This window comes from Staurois parvus, unplaced genomic scaffold (assembly GCF_062004578.1).
Source record: "Staurois parvus isolate SC_StPar_1 unplaced genomic scaffold, SC_StPar_1.0 ptg000017l, whole genome shotgun sequence".
NCBI classification, from domain to species: domain Eukaryota; kingdom Metazoa; phylum Chordata; class Amphibia; order Anura; family Ranidae; genus Staurois; species Staurois parvus.
In genome coordinates, this window is record NW_028317813.1 from 12,555,112 (window position 1) to 12,567,324 (window position 12,213).

The 12,213-nt window shown below is 41.3% G+C and overlaps 1 protein-coding gene across 1 annotated transcript in view; it reads left to right on the forward strand.

Annotated features, from left to right (window-relative positions):
• The window catches only part of ANKRD52 (ankyrin repeat domain 52), a 112,647-nt gene that overhangs the window by 21,137 nt on the left and 79,297 nt on the right, over nucleotides 1-12,213 (forward strand). Inside the window, exons 7-10 of the mRNA XM_089679875.1 lie at nucleotides 4,198-4,340; nucleotides 5,231-5,443; nucleotides 8,904-8,982; nucleotides 9,065-9,179. Coding sequence (XP_089536001.1) covers nucleotides 4,198-4,340; nucleotides 5,231-5,443; nucleotides 8,904-8,982; nucleotides 9,065-9,179 — 550 coding nt within the window. The remainder of the gene's footprint in view (nucleotides 1-4,197; nucleotides 4,341-5,230; nucleotides 5,444-8,903; nucleotides 8,983-9,064; nucleotides 9,180-12,213) is intronic.

The window sequence follows — 12,213 nt, forward strand, 5'->3', positions numbered from 1 at the left end:
CATCAGTTTAGCAGTGGCAGTCTAATAATGGTGCAAGCCAAAAGTATGTCTAAAAATAATCCCAATGCCTCATTGCATCTCTTTGGGGTATAATATCATTGCAACAGGATCTTACAGCTGGATGTTTGCATTCTAGCTGAAGAAAATTAGTTTATTAGTTCAGTTGTCTGAAACCACATCACATACAAATGATTGCTCGGTTGTGGTCCAAATATAGTTTTTCACAAACTTGGTTACAATTCTGTTTGGATTGTTAGCCTACAACCAAATTCAGACATGTATATTTCAGCTTTCGGTATCTGCTTGCAATAGAATCATATTCTGGCTTTATAAATTTCTTGGTTACTGGTCTGAATCATTGGGTGCCATTTATTAATGCCTACTTATCAGTCTGTTTTCGGCAGAAGGGGCAAACTTGGGGGGACTGTCGTCATCCGCTGGGTGGAGTTTTGCACACACGTTCCCTACTCTTTCCTGATGTGTAGCGTAGATGAAGCACCTCTGTTCTGCTGCTAGTGACACAGATGTATTCTTGGTTAGTCTCTGCCGCTCTCCTACAGTGATCTGATCACCTTCGGCCATCACTGACAACCTGGAATATTGCCCTCTTCTTGAGTTTTCTTTCACTCTGTTGGGTGTGGCTCCCTCAGCTCTTGTCAGAATGATTTTAGTTATTCAGGATTTTATGGGCCAAGTTGCAGCATTTATTGCGGACTTCAGAAGCCATCAGTCTTTCCACAACTTCTCCTGCAGAAACCTTACCTGATCTGCCTGCAGCATTAGTGTCTCCTTAGTCTAAATCATTCCAAGACGCTATCAGATCCCCTAAGTTCTTGTTGGACGGTGCTACTCCTGAGGCGTTGCGTGCTGCTACCATTTACTCCTAGGCTTAAAGTGACTATAGTGGTCCTTATTGATTGAGTTACCACCACTTATTTGAAGATGGGTCGGCATTTTTCCGCCTTGGCTCATTCAAGCACCCCAAAACCTTTCTGGTGCACCTCCTCCCTTCTTTTTTTTTTTTTTTTTTTTTTTTTTTTTTTTTTTCTGCATGATTTACAAAAACTGGAAGAACCCTAACGAGAGGTTTATCCTTTCCAAATAACTATCTGTCCTGTACCAGTTTGATGAAGGTAAGCTGCCTCTGCTGTTAATCTGGCCATTTTTTAGAGCTGTAACAATCCTTGTGAAAGGTGAGCTTGTTTTCAAGGGGCCCCATTGACATGCGAACATGTCAAAGAATATGAGGGCATAGTTTTGCCTTAAGTATTGGAATGCAGAACCAACATGGGGAAAAAAAAAAAAAACTTCTGCTTTTCATGGGGTAGTGTCCCTTCAGAGCCACCCTGAACGCCTTAATCAAAGATCTCACTAGGGACAAGAGTAGCTTCTCTGTCCCAGTATAAACCTAGGGCTCAGGCATCTTGAAGGCTCACTGCCCCTCAGGCCCAGAAGAGTTATTTTCATTACTTCCAGGCCTTGACCTTCAAAGCCAAACCCAAGTCTGGCAATCAGGCCTCATTCAAGCATTCTTCTTTTTTGTCTCCCAAGCCCTCAAGTTCTGAGCTTGAAAGGCTCCCCTGCTTTCCAGATGGGATGCCTCTTAGCTTTTGTAAACAATTGGTCAGGCAGCATATCGCATGCTTGGGTAAGAGGTGGTTTCCAGAGGCTACAAGCTAGAATTTTGCTCTCTGGCCCCTCTTCAGTTGATGTCTTTCTGCCGGTCTTCTGATCCTTCCTTTGCTAGGATTAAGACCCACTGAGGATTGATATGCATGAGCCTGGAGGACTGCATGTTTTATATGTACTGTAAGTAAAGTATTGCAAGAGCTACAACCGTTGCCGGCTATATTTGTTCATTAATTCACATGTTGGAGCTGACAGGAGCTTTCTGTTGCACCGCATTTGCAGACGTGGATACCTGATAAAGGTGAGCAGCAGCTTGTTGTATACTTGCATGTCTTCTAACCTGCCTGTGTCACTGCACAGATTAACAGATCTCCAAGCAGCCCTTGTGGGTCTTCTGCAGCAAGGAATTCTCTCTCCAGTTCCTGCAGCAGAAGGATTCCAAGGGTTTGCAGTACCCAAACTAAAAAGGACATTCACTCTAGCTGGGATGCATACTTTCATGTTGCAATTTTTATAGTGCATCAGCGGTTCCTTTGCTTTGCTGTGACTTCCTAGCACTTCCAGTCTGTGGCCTTTCCCTTCACGAATCCCCGTTGTGGGAACTCTGAACAGCCTCATGATGAAGGAACAGGGGGCACAAATTCTGGCTGACATTGTGTCAAACAGTTCATACCTTGGCAGAGGTGGGGCTTGATCTGAACACTGAGCCATGAGTCTGTTCCAGTGCTGACTTGTCAGAGTATCTGGGTTTCATCCTACACACCACTCAAGCCGGAGTTCTTTTTCAGGAGATACTCTCTGCTCTGAGACTCTTCTGTGCAGGGCTCACCTGACTCTTCACTTCTGCAGTTGAGTTCTGCCGCTGATGGTAGCCTCCTTTTTTATGAAAGTCTTATTCACCCAGTTCTGCTCCAGACCCCTGCCATTCAACATCTTGTCACTGTAGTCCAAATCATTTTAGTCTTTGGACAGACCAATACACCAAGACCAAGTTGGCCCAGATATCCAGCTGGATTTGGGGAAAGCCCTTTTTCTGGTATTTTGGAAATTTCTTATAATGGATGCCAACCTGTCTAGCTGGGGGGGCGTTCTAATAACAATGTTGGTGTTGGGGATGTCAGAGAAATTGAATCTCCCTTCTCAACATTCTGCAGGTTCAGGTGACTTTGCTTGGGCTGTACACCCTTATAACTTCCTGACTTTATCAGACTCTTGGCAGATTCTATCTGGGCTCTTCCAGATTGTCTGGACTTTCCTTCTCATGGACTGGTTTAACACCCTGCTTCACAATCACTAGCTTTAACTCCATGACTGTTGAAGCTTAGGTCTTTACATTAGTGTGGGAAAAACCCAAAGTATTCTCTGTGGGACATATTCTGGCCTTTCTACTATTGGGCCTAGGTCACAATTTGGCACAGAGTACCACCAAGGAGCTGATTTTCTCACTTGCGATCTTGTTCCAAAAATGGCTAGCTTTTTAAAGTGAGGGGAGCCTAGCTATAAGGTTGCATATGCTGCAACATCCATCTGCACTCTGAGTGTCTGAGGGATTTGAAGCGCTCCTTCCTTTGATAGTGAAATTAAACACATGCAACCTGAAGTGAAGAAGCCAGACTGACCGCTTGCAAACATTAACTCCTTCAGAACTGTCAGGTATGATCCAGCACTTAGTGCTTAGGTCTTGTTACTGCTGAGTTTTTTTATATTTCAGAGGCAGATGACAAAAGTCTGTTCAAATCATTTTATGCTGGCTGGACTGCAGTTTCTAGAGTGTGGCACATAGTTAGCAAATATTAATTTTACTGTATACAAAATGCTTTAACATGGGTACAAATTGTTATGCTGAAATGCAGGTACCTTTATGTGCTATTACTATTGCAAAATGTGGTCTTTGGTGGCTAAATATTTTTATTTCCATGCAAGTGTCCTTGTTTGATATTTGATTATACTGTGTCTTGTGCTATTAGGTAGGTACTCCAATTTGTGAGAATACCACTGTAAAGAAATGTGAGCGCTAATTAGTTTATTTGACTTGTTTGATTTCATGGTGGATAGTCCTGAAGGATTGGAGTTTTAAGTTATTTGCTGCAGGATTTAAAATTTTCTTTTTTTTTTTTTTTTCTTTTTTGTTTGCTCCCTTGTGGTTTTGTCTGAGGAATATTCCCCTTTTTTTGCTTTCCTTTTTTTACATTGCATCTGCGAAGGCATGTGTCTGTCTAAGCTAGCAGATTTTCCTCCTGAAAACTTTGTGTTTTTGTCCTTTTTACCAGGACATTGTTCTGGTTTTTACATGGGGACAAGTTGGTTTTGGCCTTTTTACCAGGACATTGTTCACCATTTCTCAGCTGCCCGAACAGATCTTCAATCAAGCTTATGGTCTGGAACTCTACTAGATCTGTGAGTGCTTTTTGGCCTAATGAGATTTCCCCTCTACCAGGCTTTGAAAAAGAAAAAAAAAAAAACTGATTCATGGATAGTGCAAAGCAAATTCTGACCACTTGGGGCCTATTCTCTACTGTTGCTCTTTGATCATTGGCTATTTAAGTGTACTTTGCAACTTCTTTTCAGGACACCTGGAGATTACAAAGCTGCTGATATCTCGGGGAGCTGATGCCATGTCAAAGGATAAAACCGGTTACACACCCCTCCACGCAGCTGCCTCTAGTGGGAGGATTGACATTGTGAAGTATTTACTGAAATTAGGTGTTGAGGTAAGAACACAAATTAGCTTTAAGTGCTGCTAGGTTTTACAGTACAAGCATAGACTTTTAGTTTTGGAATATATAGTTTGTACATTTAGTAGCAGCAGTGTACATGAGGCTTTTTTACCTTTCTGTAGCACCTGAAGTTTGTAATATATGATATACATTGATAGAAGCAGTCTTATAGGTCCAGTGCCGTGTGGCTGTCCTTCTGAAAAAGGACAATAAAAGGACATTTACCTGTCCATGAATCCAGCACGGTCCTCGCCTGGGCCAGGTATTCGCTGGTCTTTGGGTTTCTGGTGCCAGCATGTTTACTGTGGGAAGCTTTTGTGACTCCTTGCACTCCTTGACTCCCTACTGCACTTGCGCACTTTTTGAATGGACCTGGGGACAAAACTAGTTACCTGCTTCCCAAGGACAAAAAAAGTTCCAAAATAGAAGAGGATGGGGCAGGAGGCTATAAAGCAGAACTTCTTTTAAGTAAAGTTCTGCTGTAAGCCTGTGCTGCTCTAGCTGATCAATAAACCTGATCCTACCTGTGGGCCATTTGGGCTCCTCTGGAAGCCTGGCTAAAAAACTCCCAGTTGGTAGTCCTCATGTCCTATCTTATTAGAATGCAAAAACCATTTGTTCTTCACTCCTGATCGTGAGCGTCCAAAGGTTTTCATCCAGGCTACCAGGGAAGCCCGAATGGTCCACAAGTATGACAGTAACATTAACTAACATTTTTTAACGAACAAAGCTGCACAGTTTAATACTTACTGGAACTCCTTGACTGCATAGGCTATTTTCTGGAAAAGGTGAACTTGGCCTTTAAGATTAGAAAATGTAATGAAATGCTGAATGATAATATTGTATTTATATTGTGTTTTAACAATCTGTTTTGTTTTCTTCAGATTGATGAGCCCAATAGCTACGGGAACACTGCCCTACACATTGCCTGTTACATGGGTCAGGATGCTGTGGCCAATGAACTAGTCAACTATGGCTCCAATGTCAACCAGCCTAATGAGAAAGGTTTTACCCCTTTGCATTTTGCTGCTGTATCCACAAATGGGGCTCTGTGTTTGGAGCTGCTAGTAAACAATGGAGCTGATGTCAATTATCAGGTTGGTTTTTTTTCCCCCTCCCTGTAAATTAGTGGTTTATACCCATCTAAGGATAAGTTTTTGGTTCGTTTTTACTGTTCAAGGAAATTTCCGTGTGTATGTGTTAGCATCCAACACACGGTCATTAGATTTCCACTATAAAGCCTACCTAGCTTACGTTATATTATTGTTCATGTTAAGTACAGTGTGTGTATATGTATAAATATGTAATGCAACACTTTCTGGTAATTTTATTTTGGAGAAATTACAGTACTCCACAACAATGCTTTTATCTTCCTTTGCACTGTAATAAGGCATAATTCAGGGTCAGAGGTATTTGTTGGTCCATTGATGAGTCATAAATGTTTTTTCCTTTTTGTCATTAAACTTCCTATTCATCCAGGTATGATGTACAACTCTGGATCGAAGAGTTATGCAGTAATTGGCCTTACTGGCAGGTTCATTAAATTTGTAGTCTTGAAGTCTCCACTACTGGCAGTTTGGAAAATGAAATGGAAATGCAACACTGTCAGATGCAAGTTTTTTTTTTTTTTTTTTTTTTCGCCAGTTGCAAAAAAATTCAAGTTTCGGCTTTCCTTAACCACTTTTCCTCCTGAGGATTTACCCCCCTTAATGACCAGGCCTCTTTTTGCTACTTGGCGCTGCACTAATTCAACTGATGATTGCGCAGTCATGCAATGCTGCACCCAAATGAAATTTACGTCCTTTTTTTTTTCACACAAATAGAGCTTTCTTTCGGTGGTATTTGATCACCTGTGCGCTTTTTTATTTTTCACACTATAAACAAAAAAAGACCAAAAATTTTGAAGAAAAACTGTATTTTTTTACTTTCAGCTATAAAAAATATATAGTAAACTCCGTTATAAATTTGGGCCAAAATGTATTCTGCTACATGTTTTTGGTAAAAAAAAAATCCCAATAAGTGTATATTGATTGCTTTGTGTGAAAGTTATAGAGTCTACAAACTATGGTATAGATACTGCAATTTACGCCATTTTTTGCTATACAGCGCTGTGCTAGTTTAACGGACAATTGTGCGGTCATGCAATACGGTAAATGAAATTTGTCCTTTTTTTCACACAAATAGAGCTCTCTTTTGGTGGTATTTAATCGCCTGTGCATTTTTTTTTTTATTTTTTGCGCTATAAAAAAAAAAGGCTGACAATTTTGAGAGAAAAAAACAATATTTTGGACTTTTTGCTATAAAACATGTCCAGTAAAAAAATTTAAAAATCAAATTTCGTCATAAATTTCGGCCAAAATGCATTCTGCAACAAAAAAAAAAAACCCAATACGTGTAAATTAATTGGTTTACGTGAAAGTTATAGCGTTTACAAATGGCGGGATAGATACTGGGATTTTTTATTTTTTTTATTTTTTTTTTATACTAATGGCGGCGATCAGTGACTTATGGCGGCGATCAGCGACTTATGGCGGGACTGCGGCAGACATTCTGACACTGGGGGGGAACTGACTTGGGGGTCACTGACATCCCCGGTGACACCAATACAGTGTTCAGTGCAAAAAAAAAAACAAACATTGACACTGTACTAATGGCACTGGGGAGGAAGTGTTAACGTTTTTATTTACTGAAAGGGTTAACTGTGTGAGGGGAGTGTTTTACTAGGGGGGCGGGGGTGTGTACTGCAAGGGGGACATGCTGATCGGTGGAGAGAAACTCTTCTCTCCAGCTCAGCATGTAAGGAGCTGACGGGGAACTGACAGAAAGCAGAGCTACTGCAGCCCTGCTCTCTGTCAGTGATAATCGCTAATCGGCGGGACACAGCCGGTAACGAACGGCTGTGACCCAGCGACTGACATCCGCAGATGTGATCGGCGGGACAGGTAGGGCGGTGGCGCGCCACCTACCTGTTTTGCAAACACGTTTTAAAACGTGTTTTTGCCCAGCCGTGCCGCCCTGTCGCCATATTTCTACAGTGGCTGGGCGGCATGTGGTTAAAAGTACAGCACAGTAAGGGACATTTATCAAGACTGAAGCAGACAGAATCTGGAGATGCTGTGCATGGCAACCAACCAGCTTCCATCTTCAGCTTGTTCAGTTAAGAAATTTTAAAGTGAAGCATAGATGTCGATTGGCTGCCATGCAGAGCTGTTCCAGTTTTAATAAACTTCCCTCTCTTGTAGACTCTCAGTTTGGTAAATTGTTTGGCACTGTATGACTTTGTCTGTTACTAGAATGACACTGGTGTTTTTAGCCATGTTCATTATAGATGATATCGAACTCCGCTCTGCAGCAACTCTTAATTGCAGCTCTGCTGCTCCTACTCTAGTTGTAATTACTTATGCTTCCTGAATGGTTTATTCAGGAAGTGGTAGCCACAGCCACTACTCTCTGCAATCCAAATATCAATTGTTCCCTAAGTATGGTGCCTTTTTTATAAGGGGAAATGCCCCTTTACTTAGTCCCTGCCAAAAGATTGTTGCAGATAGTGGATTGGCTGCACCAGAGGGGATGGCTTCTGAACTTTTCAACAACTTCAAAGTTGCAGTCAACTACTGTACTAGGTTACAGCTGACATTAACCATTTCAATACCGGGCACTTTTACCCCTTCCTGCCCAGGCCATTTTTTCAGGTTTCAGCGCTCACACTTTGAATGACAATTGCGCGGTCATACAACATTGTACCCAAACTAAAATTTTATTATTTTCTTCACTCAACTAGAGCTTTCTTTTGGTGGAATTTAATCACCGCTGGGATTTTTATTTTTTGCTAAATTAACAAAAAAAGACCGAAAATTTTGGAGAAAAAAAACACGTTTTTCTTTGTTTCTGTTATAAAAGTTTGCAAATAATTGTTCTTCATAAATTTAGGCCGAGATGTATTCTGCTACATGTCTTTGGTGAAAATAACCCAAATTAGGATGTATTTTTTAGTTTGTAGGAAAGTTTTTTATAGAGTTCACAAATTATGGTGTATAGATCTTCTTCTTTTTTTTCTTTGTGCTTGGCTGTGATTTGGCCACAGCTGATCACATGACATGTGCATGTGATCGCTGTGACCATTCACAGCTAGACACTAGTATACAATGGATGGCATGAATGAAGCCATCCATTGTATACAACTGTCATGTGACCTGCTGTGATTGGTCACAGCAGATCACATGCTGCCAGTACTCAGATCTGTCATCGGTCGTGTCCGAGGTACACGGCCGGTGACAGGATGCCCGGCTCTGCAAGCGCGCAAACTGCGCATGCCCGGGAGTACGCCATATGGCGTCCACCCGGAAATCTAATGTATTTTTCCAGCCGCCAAACGTCTATTGGCCAGGCGTCTATTGGTTAACAGAGGGGTCACTGGTGTGTGATTTCCTCTTAACCGTTTTATTTGTTTAACCGCATAAACTGCCATTAAGTGATGGTTTTGCTGTCTTGGTTTTCTTAGAAAAGCTATTATAAACGAAAATTTCCCATTTAACATTATTATTATTGTGTTTTCAGAGTAAAGAAGGAAAGAGCCCTTTGCACATGGCTGCCATACATGGAAGGTTTACACGTTCCCAGATTCTGATTCAGAATGGTATGCTTCTTCTCCTTTACCCAGCCATCTTTGCTACTGTGACCGTGCCTTTTCTTATAACTGTCTTACGTGTGTTCTACAGGTGGTGAAATTGACTGTGCTGATAAATATGGCAATACTCCTCTGCATGTTGCTGCTAGATATGGGCACGAGCTGCTAATTAGTACTTTGATGACAAATGGTGCTGACACCGCAAGGTGAGGTTTCACAGATTTCTTATGCAACAGAAATGTAAAATATCTGTATAAAATACACAGATGTAATTAAATTAAAATTCACAAAAGTAAGTTGACCAATTTCATTTTTTGTATATTTTTTTGCTTTTTCAGATATATAATTCCTGAACATTTTTCTGTTTAATATCAGTCTTCTAATATGGCAATATGTTTTTAAAATCTGAGGAGAACATTGACTTTCTATATAGTAATTTTGTCCACCTTCCTGTGCACATTTTTCTGTATTTTATGAAAGTTAGTTTTTTTTTTTTCTCTTTTAGAACTTTGATGAATTGCACAATGGTACCTGCAATTATAAAGGTCATTGAGGGTTTTTATAAAACATTTTAACTGCTTGTTAGGATTATGTACATAGTTAAAGTACCACCATGATCGGCTATGGACATTCAAGGGTCTGGTTAGCTGTAGTCTGAGAAACATGTCAAGTTTGTATTCTACTGTAGAGATTCCTCTTCAGAAACTACACAGAGCTGGACATATGATTGGGGTGCCTAAAAAGATGGTCTTCTACTAACTAAAACTTCACAGTGGGTGAACCATGGTCCAAATATTTTTTTTCTGTCATTCATTGGAGGACACAACATTATCTTTTGGGATGTTTTTTTTTTTATTGTTGTAACAGTTTCATAGATCAAGGCAACAGGCAAACAGGCAGGTATTCCAGCCTAGGACAATTGCACTACATTCCACAATCCCTCTGTATTTTTTGGGTTTTACTTCAGAAACTGCATTTTTGATGTCGGCCCACATGTTTTCCATTGGATTAAGGTCCAAGAACTGGGCTGGCCACTCCCTAACTTTAATCTTAATCTGGAACCAAGATGCTGTTCTCTTACTGGTATGTTTGGGGTTGTTGTTTTTGGACAAAAAGGTTGGGCAACCATCCGGTGGTAGGTCACTCCTAGGAATTATCACAGTGCCATATCCCAATTATGGATATATATGTCAAAAACAAAGCTCATGGACTTTAAAAGCACATAAACTCGGCACACAGAAGATAAAAGCAAATATTACTTTATTAACCTGTCACATCTAAAATATGTCAAACGTGCATTAAAATTGCATTGCACAAAAAACAAAGCATGTTCCTCCATCAATCACAACAAAGCTGTTCCAATGGAAGTAGGTAGGAATGGTAGATACACTTTACTTCCTTCACAGGGTGGGGAATGTCCAAGCTGTGTGAGGAACGCCCACCTTGTTTTACGATCGGAGTCGCTTCCTCGAGGGCTAGCAACGCATCTAAAAATGAGTAAACTTATATAATGATCCTTTGTAAAATAAGCTAAAAAAGGTACATACAACATGGATACCGCCTTAACCACTAGGGGACCGCCCGCAGTACATATACTGCTACAAGGCAGCCCCTGTGTGCAGGATCACGTATATAAACGTGATCCTGCATTCCTGGGTAGGGGGCGCGCGCGCCATATCCACGGCACCGATCGCGGGTGTCAATCACCGGGTCCTGGACTGTGATTACCCGCCAGAGCCCGGCGATTGCCGGCAAACAGACTGGGAGGAAGGCTGCATTGTTTTCAATGGAGCTCTTCCCTGTCAGCTTCAGCACACTGTTTTGGGATCGCTGGACACAGCCTCCCGGAACAGTGTGTAACAGAGAGGTACACACCCCCGCCCCCTAGTAAAACACTCCCCTCACGTAATTAACCCTTTCATTGTCTCCCAATGTTAACCCCTTCCTCCCCAGTGCCATTAGTACAGTGTCAGTGGGTTTTTTTTTTTTTTTTTGCACTGATCACTGTATTGGTATCACTGGGGATGTCAGTAACCCCAAGTCAGTCCCCCCCCCCCGTGTCAGAATGTCCGCCGCAGTCCCGCCATAAGTCGCTGATCGCCGCCATAAGAGGAGGCTGATCGCCACTATTAGTATAAAAAAAAAAATCCAGTATCTATACCACCGTTTGTAAACGCTATAACTTTCACGTAAACCAATTGATTTACATGTATTGGGATTTTTATTTTTTTTTTTAGCAAAGACGTCGTAGAATACATTTTGGCCTAAATTTATGATGAAATTTTGATTTTTACATTTTTTTTTACTGGACATGATTTATAGCAATAAGTCCAAAATATTGTGTGTTTTTTTTTTTTTATAGTGCGAAAAATAAAAAACACACAGGCGATCAAATACCACCAAAAGAAAGCTCAATTCATGGGGAAAAAAATGATGTAAATTTCATTTTGGTGCAGCATTGCATGACTGCACAATTGTTAGTTAAAATAACGTAGCGCCGTCACACAAACCGATAATGTAACCACTTTCTGACCGCCATATAGCAGAAATACTGCTACAAGGTGGCACAGGTGCACAAAATCGCATATATAAACGTGATTCGCGCTCCCGTGGTTTTCACGCCCCTCCCAGATATCATCAGATTGCCCATCAGTACACCAGTCATCACATTTAACCCCTTGATTGCCAGGAAGACGCTCATACACAATAAACCTCCATTGCTAGTATATGTCTGAACGGATCAATATCTTTGATTAGATTAGCACTATACTAGCGTTCACATTAGTATAGTGTCCCCAAAAATGCAGCGTTAGCGGGATCAGCCCCAACACCTGCGTTTAGCCCCTACGCTTACCCCTCTCCCTTCTCCCCCAGCAAGTGGTGTCAGTAGGTCACTGTTGCTTGATACATTGCACACACAACCGCAGTGTTCGCAGAATCAGGCCTGATCTCTGTTAACACTTGTCGGTAAATTTTGATGACTCTCATATGCAGCAGAGTGCCAGTACTAGTGCCGCACTACGTTTTTGGTGAACTGGCGAGCACCAGCGGTTTAGTACATACCTCCTAGATTGTAAGCTCCCAGGATCAGGCCCTCCTAACCCTCTTGTATTGAACTGTATTGTTCTGTATTGTCTCCTGTTATATTGTAAAGTGCTGAGCAAACTGTTGGCACTATATAAATCCTGTATAATAATAATAATACCAGCACTGCAGTATCGCTTGGCGACGTGGCAAGTC